The 12,667-nt window shown below is 41.5% G+C and overlaps 1 protein-coding gene and 1 long non-coding RNA gene across 2 annotated transcripts in view; one reads left to right on the top strand and one right to left on the bottom strand.

Moving 5' to 3' along the window:
• Positions 1–12,667, top strand: part of TXLNB (taxilin beta) — a 269,051-nt gene that overhangs the window by 152,606 nt on the left and 103,778 nt on the right. Inside the window, exon 4 of the mRNA XM_073575698.1 lies at positions 8,894–9,064. Within this exon, the coding sequence (XP_073431799.1) occupies positions 8,894–9,064 (171 nt within the window). The remainder of the gene's footprint in view (positions 1–8,893; positions 9,065–12,667) is intronic.
• The window catches only part of LOC141089362 (uncharacterized), a 30,626-nt gene continuing 25,406 nt past the window's right edge, over positions 7,448–12,667 (bottom strand). The window contains exons 2-3 of the long non-coding RNA XR_012232260.1: positions 9,597–9,724; positions 7,448–9,037 (exon numbers count right to left, since the gene is read on the bottom strand). This is a non-coding gene — a long non-coding RNA (uncharacterized lncRNA). The remainder of the gene's footprint in view (positions 9,038–9,596; positions 9,725–12,667) is intronic.

Raw genomic sequence — 12,667 nt, forward strand, 5'->3', positions numbered from 1 at the left:
GGCCTATAAGTTACCAATAAGGACACATTGCACATTTGATCTGAAGACTGTTCTCTGGGTACCTGATGAGAAAGGACCATATCCAGTCTCATTCCAGGGATACCTTCTTGGTACAATATTAATAACTTTCCAGCCATCAGATGAAATGGTCAATAACAATCCTGCCTTACAATGAGGACAAGATCTTAAAATATATATCTATGGGATAAAGTCCCATAATGATGTTACATAAAATTCTTAAACACAAAAAGACAAACAAGATGAGGACTATACACAATATAAACCCTGGAGCACAATGGATTTCTACCCACTTTTAAGAAGTTTGACAAATATCAGTGAAATTAATATCTCAACAAGAAGATAAAAAACCAACAGCAACAATTCAATTACTGCTCCTAATATCCAGGATCTAAATAATCCTCACTGATTACACTATGTCCTAGATATTTACCAGCTTGTATCTCTATATCTTGCCACGTCCTTCCAATGAAGGCCTGTAAGGGCCTAGTATGACAACACAGTGTAACAAACATGAAAGGTCCCCAAGGAATGGGGTCACGATGATAAATGTGGTCACTGATCTGAACGAGATAAATATGCTCACAGGGACTTCTGACCAGTGTAACAGTACAAACACACAACACTCTTCACAGTTAGGGATTGGACAGACACACGTACACAGAGACATAAGACAGGAGAGTAAAGTTCCCTCGTACTCCTATTCCTGAAGTGCTGAGATAAAGTCCAATGACACCGCCTCTTTATATCCGGAGACGTTCCCGTTCTTAAAATCAGGTATTCAGAGCACCTCCGGCGCGGACTCTACTAACTCCTCAGTGATCGTGATAAGGTCCCATTTGACCGCCACAAATCTGACTTTGTGTCCACTTTGAAACGAGGAGGGTTCAGTCACTCTGTGTTATTGAAAGAAAAACATATAACAAAACAACATAGAATATTTTCTATGGGGATCAGGTGACATGTACCTAGGTGATTTATACCACTATAATAACCTATGATTTGTCTCCAGTCCACAGATGACTGTTGACCACGCCTACTGGACTCCCTAATACAGTCAGGATTTTATATTGCAATCCTCATACATTCACTCAAGATAACATTCAAGGAGTCTCATGTGTAGCATAAAACATATATTTATGGCGTTTTAGTTCTATGTAGTTTTAAAAGACAGATAAAACAGCACACTTAACAGAAAACAACATTCAACAAAGCACAGAAGACAAAACAGAATACCGGCAAAAATTCATCTTATACCGGATTCCTTAACCCTTTAGTAGCCCTTTTTAAAAACAGCACCCCCTGACATATTGAAAACTTCTGTCAGATAGTTTATTAACCCTTCAGGTGATTTACAGGAATTAATGCAAAGTGGTATAGCAGAATACAGCAGTTGTCAGCTATAGTAGACAGCCGACAGCTGCTGGATCGTCACCTGTGTGGGGATGATATTCTCTTATATCTCAGGTCAGAAAAAAGATATATTGGCTGTCATTAAGGGGTTAATCTAACGAGAATATCCCTCGATTCTCCCATCTAGATCAATTTAACGTGCACACGGAGTTTTTTATTCCACAGTAGCCTTCTCACACTGGCTTTGTACCCATTCAAAAAATAAAAAATAAAATAAATAGAGATTATTGTTATTTAGCGGAATATCTTAAAAGAACAAACAAACCCCAAATCTATGGAGCTCCAATTGCATGTAAACTTCCAACTTACAGGAGCCTCTCACAAACCCCAATTGGAAAAGTCTACCAGTTCCCTATTCAATTCTTAAAATAACATTCATAATATAATGAAAATTATTAAATGTTCTTACCTATATTCAGATACAGACGATTCCCAGAGATCCTTAGACTATACGAAATCCGTCACTTTCCCTCAGACCGGGATAACTGATTAATGCCCCTGGTGACGCCTAATGTCAAGGCGGAGGACTTACTTAAGGAGTCCCAGACTCCCCCGTGCACGGTTTACAGTACTCACCGGTGAGGGAAAGGTGTTGGATTCCCGGCCAATGCACCAAAATGTCACGGGAGTTTCAGTCTTCCAATTAGAAATCGTCCAGACCTGAATAAGTAAGATGCTTCTTTATTGGACATGCCGGCATGGAGAGAGAATGACGACCACACAAGATGTGAGGAGTCCTCTGTCTACTCAATACATATTCTTAAGAGTTTAAATAGCAAAGCCGAAAGGCGTTGAAAACACTACATTTGCAAAAAGAGTACATGGAATATGCTTAGCTTGTTAGAAATCCTTCTTATCTACGTTACCAGAGGTCACGCAAGACAAGGGAAGCCAGCTAACGTTCACAAAAAGTAACACCCAAAAGTAACACCCATGTATTACATCAGCTGAAAAGAGTTTCAAAGTCTTAAGCAAAAATAAATGGCATATATGCAGTCATGTGCATAGATACATACATACATACACATACGCATACATACACACACGCATGGGTATACATATACACATATATATATACACATACACCCATGCACACAAAAGAAAGAACTTTATTACAATTATTATAACAATATTGTAGTTCAGTTTTTGCTGGAATGGCATGAAGGTGTCTTGTCACATTGGAAGAGACCCTGAAGCACCAAAACAGTGGAACTCCCCCATAAGTGACCCCATTTTACAAACTACACCTCTCAATGAATTCATATAAGGGTGCAGTGATCAAATTGACACTACGGGTGTGTCAGAAAATTTTATACCATTGGGCAGTGAAAAAATAATAATTAAATTTTAACCACAAAAATTGAGTTTCATCCCCAGACTTTACAAATCCACATGGGGAAATGGGTAAAAGAGTCACCAAAATTTGTCACACAATTTCTGCTGAACATGGCAATATCCCAAATGTGGCTTTACAGTACTGCTTAGCCATACAATGTGATTTGGGAGGGATGGAGTGTTATTTGACTCTTGGAGAACAAATTATCATATAATAGTTTGCTGACTCCATATACAGAGCCCCTAAATGCCAGAAGAGCAGAATCCCCCCTCAACTGACCCTGTTTGATAAACTACACCCGTCTGTGAATTTATCTACAGGTATAGTGATGGTTTTGACTTCACAGGTGTTTTCCAAAAACAAACAGCAGTGGATATTGCAGAGTGAAAATTGTAAATCTGCCATTGTATGCCCATGCATTATATCCAGCTCGTGCTTCTGGAGACATGCACCCACAATTAAAGTGGGCTCTCTTCACTACAGACATGCCAAACATGTGGATGCTAAATGTGATTTAGGCACAGTGAGGCTCAGAAATGAGGGGGGCATTTGGATTTGGGAGCTCAACATTTGCTGGATTTCTTTTGGGGGGCAAGGAAGCCACACCACTTTTCCAGAGCCTTTGTGCTATCAGTAACATGGTAGCCCCCTATATCTTCATTGACATATTACAGATTTCAGTGGGGACTTGCTTTTTTGTAGATTGATTTGAAGATTTTACTGGGAACATTTTGGTGGCCTCCGGAACTGCTGCTGGATACCATCAATATTGATCCCCTGGAATTCCTGGGGAATAACAAGTTGATCCAGGGTTTGGAGCAACCTTGGAATATTGCCAAGTTGCCTTGATAATAGTATTGTTCTTTTCAGTGATGCTTTCTTTGGGAGAAATGCTACAACATTAGAATGGGCTCCCGAAATTACTTCTGTGAGAATCTGTTGTGGTGTCTCCTGTGTTGTCCTTGCCCTGGTGAGCGCCTCATTGACAAGTCAGATTGCTTCAGGTCTTGCTGCTTGTGCTGCGTGGTTGTGGGGATTGGTTACTTTCACTACTTCACCAGATGCTTCATTGGTCCAAACACGTCCCTTGTAAATAGACCGTTTTTCACACACCGAGATGGAATGGACATAGTCAGCCGTTCATTTGAAAAATACGTAAATGTGATTCTCGTAGACCAACTTCTTCCCACGTTTGGAAAGAACTGAATTCATACTTGTAGAAAGTGAATTGCTGTGAAAGCTGATTTTTTGTGCTAGTACACCTCTCTCTTTGTAGAGATTTTACACACTGCTATATTCTGATGTAAAGATGGAATAAGAGCTAGTCTAATGTAACTTGCAGGACACCTGACATGAAAATTGTTACAGCTGCAACAAAACTTGCAAAAAAGCAGGTCAGTGCCGGGTCAGATAAAAGTTCACAAAATGTTTTGAATTTAGAGTGGTTTACATTCCCCACCTAAATCAGGCCTCATTCACACTACATTTTTTGAATCCGTTTATTTTTTTCGTGTTATATTTTTGTAACACAAAAACATTTTAGAAACGTTTTGGAAAATGTCTTGTTAAAATTGCAGGCAAAATGCTCTGGCACTATCATGCAATCAGTTGTGAGGTTTACAGATGGAATAGTATAGTAATTTTGTGACATGTGGATTGATGACAGACGGGAATTCATGAACCACAAGGACAAACTGGCAAAACATCCAAACACAAAATTCTGGGGGCAAAACAGGGTACAAACATCCGGGGGCGAACTACCAGGGGCGAATCATTGATGACGGACGGGAATTCATGAACCACAAGGACAAACTGTTGAAATATTCAAATACAAAATTCTGGGGGGCAAAACAGGGTACAAACATCCAGGGGGCAAACTGCTGGGGGTGAAACATCCGGGGACGAACTGCTGAGGGCGAACTGCTGGGGGCAAAACATGGTGAATTGCTGGGGGCGAAATGTGTGGGGGTGAAATTGCGGGGGCGAAACATCCTGGGGGCCAAATGCTGGGGGCGAAATGTGTAGGGGCGAAATGTACCCGGGGGTGGACTGCTGGGGGCAAACTTGCTGGGGGTGAAACATCCAAATCCCATCTAAAATATACTGAAAATTTTAAACGGATTTCTCAGTGCTGCTGGAATTTCATTTTTCCATATTCAAGTTTGCTCCATCTGAGTCCATTAGGAGTTTCTGGTCTACAAAAATTAAGCGATGAGCTGATTTTGTTTTTTTTCTCACACCATCTTCATGTTCGCTTTGTTCTGAAGAGACTGCGATAAAAAAACCTTTAGGCCAAGCTCGAAAAATTTGTCATTGAGCATCATTAACTGCCTTGCCTCAGATATATCATCTCATTTTAAGGTTTGCATATGGTTCTAGAAAAAGCTTTTTTATTTTTGATTGGCCACAAACCCGTTGGTCTCAAGGCCCTCCAAAGATTCCTTGGCTTGGAAATTTATTATCGCTATTTCATTAAAATTTACTGTGTGGTAATTTGTGGTAGTTGATCCTCCCATGGCTCTGACTCGGAAAAACTCTAATTCTCTGTACTGGGAGGATTCTGCTTTTCCAGCCATCCAAGAACTTAAATCTTATTTTTCCACTGCTCCAGTCTTACACTATGCTAATGTTGTGTCATGATCCATGCTGGATCAGGACTGATAAAAAGCACAGGTAACCTTTTTTTTTTTTTCCTAAGCTGTGCTTAAGGTTGGTTTTTGCCCCCGGTGGCCATTAGGATTATTGCACTGGGTGTTGTTTGTTCTAAGTTTGCCCCCGGTGGTGGTGAGCGTCATTACACTCTAGTTTCCTTAGTTAAGTGCACATGATTATAATACAGGTGTGATTGCTGGCTCTGCTATAAAAGAGTCACAGGTGTTGCAATCAGTGTTGGTGATAGTGTTCATTTCAACCATCCTTGGTGGAGGAAGGAGCTGGAGAGCGTTCCTTGCAGCACTGTCTTAGCCCTGGTGTGGAAGGAATCATAGGGGATTTCTTTGTAGCTCTGACAGAGCTTGGTGGCAGCGATTCAGGAGGAGAGCTGCATGCTGGTGGTGGACTCTGTTGCCAGGAGCAAGTGCAACAGAGTAAAGCTAAGTTGTGTTTCCCTGTTTGTGTTTTTCCTTAGTGTGTATTAGTACAGCGGTGGGGCCAGTGCCTGCGCCACCCAGCTCCCTAGCAAGGGATAGGTGTAGGGTGTGCTAGGGTGACAGGTTCGTGATTGGCACGCGGTGCGGAACCGGCCTAGGGAACGTTAGGAGCGTTAGAGACACTGATTCAGGGGAGTGCATGAGGTCTCCACGTCCCCTTTCCCTATCGCAGGGCCCACCGTTGTAACTGTTTCCCTACCCCTTGTCTTGTCGTTTTAGTACCGGCCTGCGAGCCGTGTCACACAGGACAGTATCACATGCCGCGTCCTGTTGTTTTACTTACAGGCCTGCGGGTTGCGTCACACAGGACGGGTCCACGTGGCATGTTGAAAGGCTGTTCTTCATTGAAGTGAATGCCTCTGCCATTAGTATAGGAGAAGTTCTGTCAGAAAATTGCTCTGAATCAAGAAGTCATTCCTGCAAATTTTTCTCCAGGAAACTCTTTGAACTAAAGTGACATTTTCCTATTGGTGAATATGAGCTCTTAGTCATAAAATTAGCTCTCAAGGAATGGAGACATCTGCTTGAAGGAGCTACATTATCATCTATACAGACCTTAAACACTTGGAATATCTTCAGTCAGCCGAATCCCTGTTAAGCTTGATTGTCTTTTTTTCTTTTCTGTTCCTCAGCTTCAGAGGTCTCATTGTAGAACTTCCATTCAGGCACATCATAACTTGCTCCAGCTTACAGCTCACCAGCTCATTTTTTTTTTATTTCTAGGCTTAGGCCTACTGCCCCCACTGACCAAAGACCGGTTTCTCGGGTACCTCACATGATCTCATTGCTCTCTTCCCATCTCACTCCAGACACTACTGTTATATAGACACCCCTATATTGTGGCCCTGTGCTTCGACACCACAATGTACACATTGATGTCAATGTAAGATGCCCAAGAGAGGTAGTCGTGTGAGAGCTTCAGTCTCCACTTGCTCTGGAATCCTGTAGACAAGGTGTGTCTCAGTCCAAGTGTCCTGCTAAGTATGTGGTGCTTTCCACTTACTTCTGGCCTGCAGGCCTCTTATTACTCAAGGAATCCCTCTTCTGGAACCAGGGCAGCAATTAATCCAGGACACATGTGGTTCATAAAACCCAAACTTTTACTTTGTGAATGGCAGTATGTACATTCTTTACAAGTGTATGCAAAGGATAAGGCACAATGGGTTGCTTGTCATCTTTCCCACAGGTACTAGATACAACTTCAGCCCTGGTTCTCGGGATAGGTAGCATAACCCCCTCTCTGGCTTTCCTAGTCCTTGGGGATCTTCCTCATCTCTAACAGTATATCTGGATTGCAATAACTACTGACTTCATGATGTACAGATGGTTTGGGACACAGCTATAACATGGCTAGAATGATATTTACTCTCCTTATACATCTCTTACTTGTGCTGTTACATTGAAACACTGAGCTAGCTGCTGTTGCATCCACATCCCAATTATCTTTCATATACTTTGACCCCAAAATGATAACACCAGGTGCCTCTCCTCCCTCTGAAACCCCATAGAACAAATAATGACATTCACAAAGTTGATGGATGAAGGTTGGTCACAGCTTTACTAGAATAAACTGTATATTTATAGTATAACAATAAAATAACGCACTTAATACTTTGAAAAACACAAGACTAGCATCTAAATGCCCTATAGCACTTCAACAGGCAAGTCAGCCTACGTAGTCAAAACATTCCAGTTCTTTCTTCCTTTAACTGAAACAGCTGCTGTAACTTCAATTTCTTCAATGAAATAACAATTGTTAAAAACACACAGGAAAAAAAGGTAAACCATTCATGTGAATGTGTGATTCACATGGTGCCCTGACCTGAATAACAGTGTTTATGGCGGTGATTTCATGAACCAGAAGAGGAGGAGCTCGAAACTTGGCATCTACACATTTCACATCTAACTCCATGTAACAGGGCAGTAATAGAATCTTGCATTGTTGTTGCCACAAGGGGATCAGCTGAAGGGTTCCTGGCATTACTGTATTGTGGGCCTATCAAATGGCTAAGGTGGATTAAAGTTTTGGACTAGGGTAGTGCAGGTATGTGATGGGAATGTTGCGAGGGCAGAACAGAGACGTATGACAGTATATGAGTATTGGCGCTGCACTCTGAGGACAAGCAGTCATGTGGGGAGAGAGTGGGAGGTTACGCTCAATGCTCTGTGCACGTCTAAGCATCCACCAGTCAGGGGAGCAGGGGAGATGGGGCTAAGGAGCACATGAGGGCGGGAGCACCTTGCGGACCACTTCCTTTCCAACACTGCCACAGCAAGGGCAGGAAGATGAGTGCTGAGTCCTGATATAAGGGCTTGTAGCCAGTGCTCAACTTCCTGCATCACTCGGACATGCAACTGTTTGAGAAGGGTATCAGACATTCTCTTAACCAAAAGAGAGGGAGAACAGGATGATAGCACCTCTGAGACCCAAAAGGAAAGAAGAGACTGGCACGCAGGGGACTGTTTCAACAACAAGGAACAGACTTTACTAGACCCTCTGACTATAATTGGCCACATTAAAAAGGTAACCTAAGCAAACATTTATCCTTAACTGAAGGGGAGGGAGGCCTTCAAATTGCACACTACCAGGAAGGTTGGGGGAAGATGGAGACTGCAGTCAGTAGCACTTTTCTTAAACAGTGTACAGCCATCCATTACTGTGTTATACTAAGCAGATTTTTGGGGTGACTAAGGAACGTTCTGAAGTTTGCTAGAGGACCTGCAGTCAGGTGAATTTCAGGCGGTTGGAAAGTGAGGAAGATAATAGTTGTCCAAAAGATATCAATAGTTGCGCCAATTCACATGTGTCACATATTCACATGACGCACGGAAATTTTTACAACGAGTAGTTCACACATCACAGAAATTAGAAAGATTATACAATCTAGTTTTAAGATAAATTATATGCAAAAGCTTTGGTTATCTGTCATTTACCTTCATATGAAATGTTATTATTGGTACTTTTGTATCTATGTAGCTTGAAGAACATCGTACAGAGCAAAAGCAGATGAAGCAAATGCAAAAACGCCAAATTCAACTTATCAAGGAAAAAGACCAGCTACAGAGTGAGCATAATAAAGCCATCCTTGCTCGAAGCAAACTTGAGAGCCTGTGCCGGGAGCTGCAGAGACACAACAAAACACTCAAGGTATACTATTCTGTTGTCTGTTACAGCATATACCATGGTTTACACTTATAACATTGTGAACAGCAGTTTGAATTTCTTATATCTTGTGTATTATCGGTGCATTTTCCTTTTTCGAGGAATTCAGTAAGCATTATTACTAAGCACATTATTATTCTGATAAGTTATAGCAAATAAATAGGTGGCCTCTCATATTTCCATATTAGTTCTTTCCAGGACAGCCATTATAACCTGAGGACAATCTAACTTACAAAGTACCTATCCCTCAGTCAAGCATGGCCAGTTTTTGCTGTTATTTTATTTCTGCTGCTCCCCTGAGTATTCTTTTTTCTTTGAATCTGCCTTGCGATTCAAGAATCAAGACATTTTATGGGTCAGTTTGTTTTCCATTTGGAAAGGTCCCAAGTGTAGTGGAAAAAAGCTCAGCATGTTGCCTTAATTCTTCCAGAAAAACTACTGAAGTGTAGAGTGGTGAAAAGGTTAATGCCTACTTCTTTAGTGGTCTGGAATAGTGAATGCGGTAACGACTACTTACCTTATGATCTAGAGAAGCGGAGAATTTCATGGTTGATTCAATAGTGGTCTTCAGTTGTGGATTAGGTAACGTCTGCTTTCCTGGTGGGTTATGATAGTGAAGAGGTTGATTCCTACTTTCCCGTTGGTCTATGATAGTAGAGAGCTTAAAGTCCAACCGTCGTTTGAATTTTTATTTCATAAATCAATAGTACACACGAATATAAGAAAATCTGTAGGTTTGGATTTCTTTTTCCCTTAATAATAAAGACCTTCATTTAAATACTGCATTCTGTGTTTTCTTGTGTTATCTTTGTCTAATATTTACAATTGTTTGGTGATCTCATACATTTAAGTGTGACAAACATACAAAAGAATAGGAAATCAGGAAGGGGCAAACACTTTTTCACACAATTGCATCACAAAGTTCTATGTTCATGTGGACTATGAAGTGAAAATTGAAACAACTGTTACTCTATAATGCCTCCTTCCTTAATGGCTTAGAGTAAAGGTACTGTCACACTTAGCAATGCACCAGCGATCCCGACCAGCAATATGACGCGGTCAGGATCGCTGGTACATCGCTAAGTGGTCGCTAGTGAGCTGCCACACAGGCAGATCTCACCAGCAACATAGCAGGGGTCGGGGGTCGCTACTTACCTGTCAGACGAGGCGATCCTGACGTCCTCCCGCCCGCGTCCACGCGTCGCTCGTCTGCGCCACAGGAAGCTCAGCAGGAAGCTGACGACGAGAAACGATCCAGGACGTTCTCGCGCGATCAGCGATAATCAGCGGGGGAGCGGTCGGAGGTAAGTATCACACATAGCGATATCGCTAGCAATATCACTGCTATGTCACAAAAACCAGTGACGTTACAGCGATATTACTAGCGATATCGCTTAGTGTGACATGCCCTTAAAGGTAAGATTAATGCCTACCTATTTAGTGGCTTAGGATAGTCGTGAGGTTAAAGGAAACCTGTCAAAAGATACCTGGATCGCACAACCAGACTGACTCATGCTTCCCACAGTTTGGCCATTTAATGACAGGTTAACTTTAATATCTGCTTTCTTAGTGGTCTAGAGTAATGAAGGAGGTAACACCTGCTTTCCTGGTGATCTGTAGTAGTAGGTGAATGCACATTTTGCTGGTGGTTTGTCTAGTAAGACGTTAATGTGTGATGATGCAATTGTTTAGTGAAGTGGTGACTAATGCCTGCTTCCACTAAGTTGCATCCATCCTGATTCAGTGCCCTTGCCTCCTCCGGTAGCACAGAGGCAAAGCTATACAGTGACTTGAAAAAGTATTCACCCTCCCCTTGGCATTCTTTGTGTTTTGCTACCTTACAACCTGGAATTTCACTGTTTTTTTGAAGGTTTGCATCAGTTCATGTCAAGAACATGCCTACAACTGTGAACGTTTGGTTTTATTTTTATCATGAAGCAAAATAGGACAAAATAACTGAAAACTTCAGTATGTGTATAACTATTTACCCCCCTAAACTCAGTACTTTGTAGAGCTTTCTTTGGCGGCAATTACAATTGCAAGTCGTTTTGGATAAGTCTGTGATGTTTCCACATCTTCCCACTGAAATTTTTGCCCATTCCCCAAAGGAAAACTCTTCCATGTACTTCAACTTAGATGGTTTCCTCTGGTGAACAACAATCTTCAAGTCTAATCACAGATTCTCAATTGGATTAAGGTCTGGGCTTTCACTAGGCCACTCCAAAACATTTACATTATTCCCCTTAAACCACTCAAAATGTGCTTTAGCATACAAAGAAGAAACTGCGATGAAAAAAACTCCCCAAAATACATAAGCGTATGTAAAAAATATATGAAAATTTTATTAGGTACATAGATACAAGGAGGGGAAGGGTTCCACCAAACAGCACACGTTAAAGAAGGGCAGTCACAATTCATCATAATCATATGTATATATACAGTGTGTATATATATATATATATATATATATATATATATATATATATATATATATATATATATATATACACACACATATGTCTATCTCTAACACATATGGGGATGCATATCAAACAGTATTGCTAGATAGTGGTATTGCACATTCCCCATATGGCCAATAACCAAAGAAAAATCCCGCACTAGCTACATCAATAATAGTTAATCATCCAAATGTGACATTAACGGATAGATGAGCAGGAGCACGTCCAGGAGCGTCCACCTCAACGCGCGTTTCAGCGGTCTGTGCCTTTCTCAAGGGGTGTAGAATAGAAGGAAGCAGGGGTTTAAAAAGCCCCATCAACCAATGATGATGATAGCGTTCGCTAATTAGTCCTGGGTGTTACAGTATCAGGCACACCAATTGCAGTGAAGTCTGCAGCATCGCACCCTTACACAAGTGCCTGTCAGATGAGAGCATCTGGAGCGCCGCAGCCGCTTGATGACGCATGCGCAGTCATGGTGACAGGACACCCGACGGCATCGGTGTCACATGCCCATGACGTCACATCACGTGACCGTCATCACAGCAACAGGAGACGCCGAGAGCCCACGGACGGACCGTGATCATGGTGCGCACGTGTACAGAGGCTGCCAGGGAAATTGCATAAAGGACAATTGCTTGACGCTTGCTTACACTACCTATATACACCAAAATTCTTCACAATCATGAACCTGATGTAAATATATAAGTAAACACATGTATGTTATACAAACTAAATGGTAAATCGCCTAGATCAGAGATTACATGATATCATTACAGAATGGCGCCATAAATATTAAATAGCACAACAATGTTATAAGGAGTTTAAATAATTAAAACAAATCTTAGTTTCTTGCTGACAAATGAGGAAAGCCAGAGAGTCAAGTTGCGCATATAGATAGAAACCATTATTGAGTTCCATAGTATATAGGTAAGTGGATCGCTGGAATAGTAGAAGGTTGATGAGGCTGAATAAAAAATATTAAAAAAAAAAGAGAATAAATGAAACCAAAACATGCACATGTTAGGCTGGTTTCACATTTGCGTTTTTTTGCGCTTGAAAAAAACGCATACGTGCGCATGCGTTTTTTCCCCTATATTTAACATGGGTGCGCATACCTGCGCGCTGG

Source organism: Dendrobates tinctorius, unplaced genomic scaffold (assembly GCF_039654945.1).
Source record: "Dendrobates tinctorius isolate UK_male_01 unplaced genomic scaffold, ASM3965494v1 ptg000046l, whole genome shotgun sequence".
Taxonomy (NCBI): Eukaryota; Metazoa; Chordata; class Amphibia; order Anura; family Dendrobatidae; genus Dendrobates; species Dendrobates tinctorius.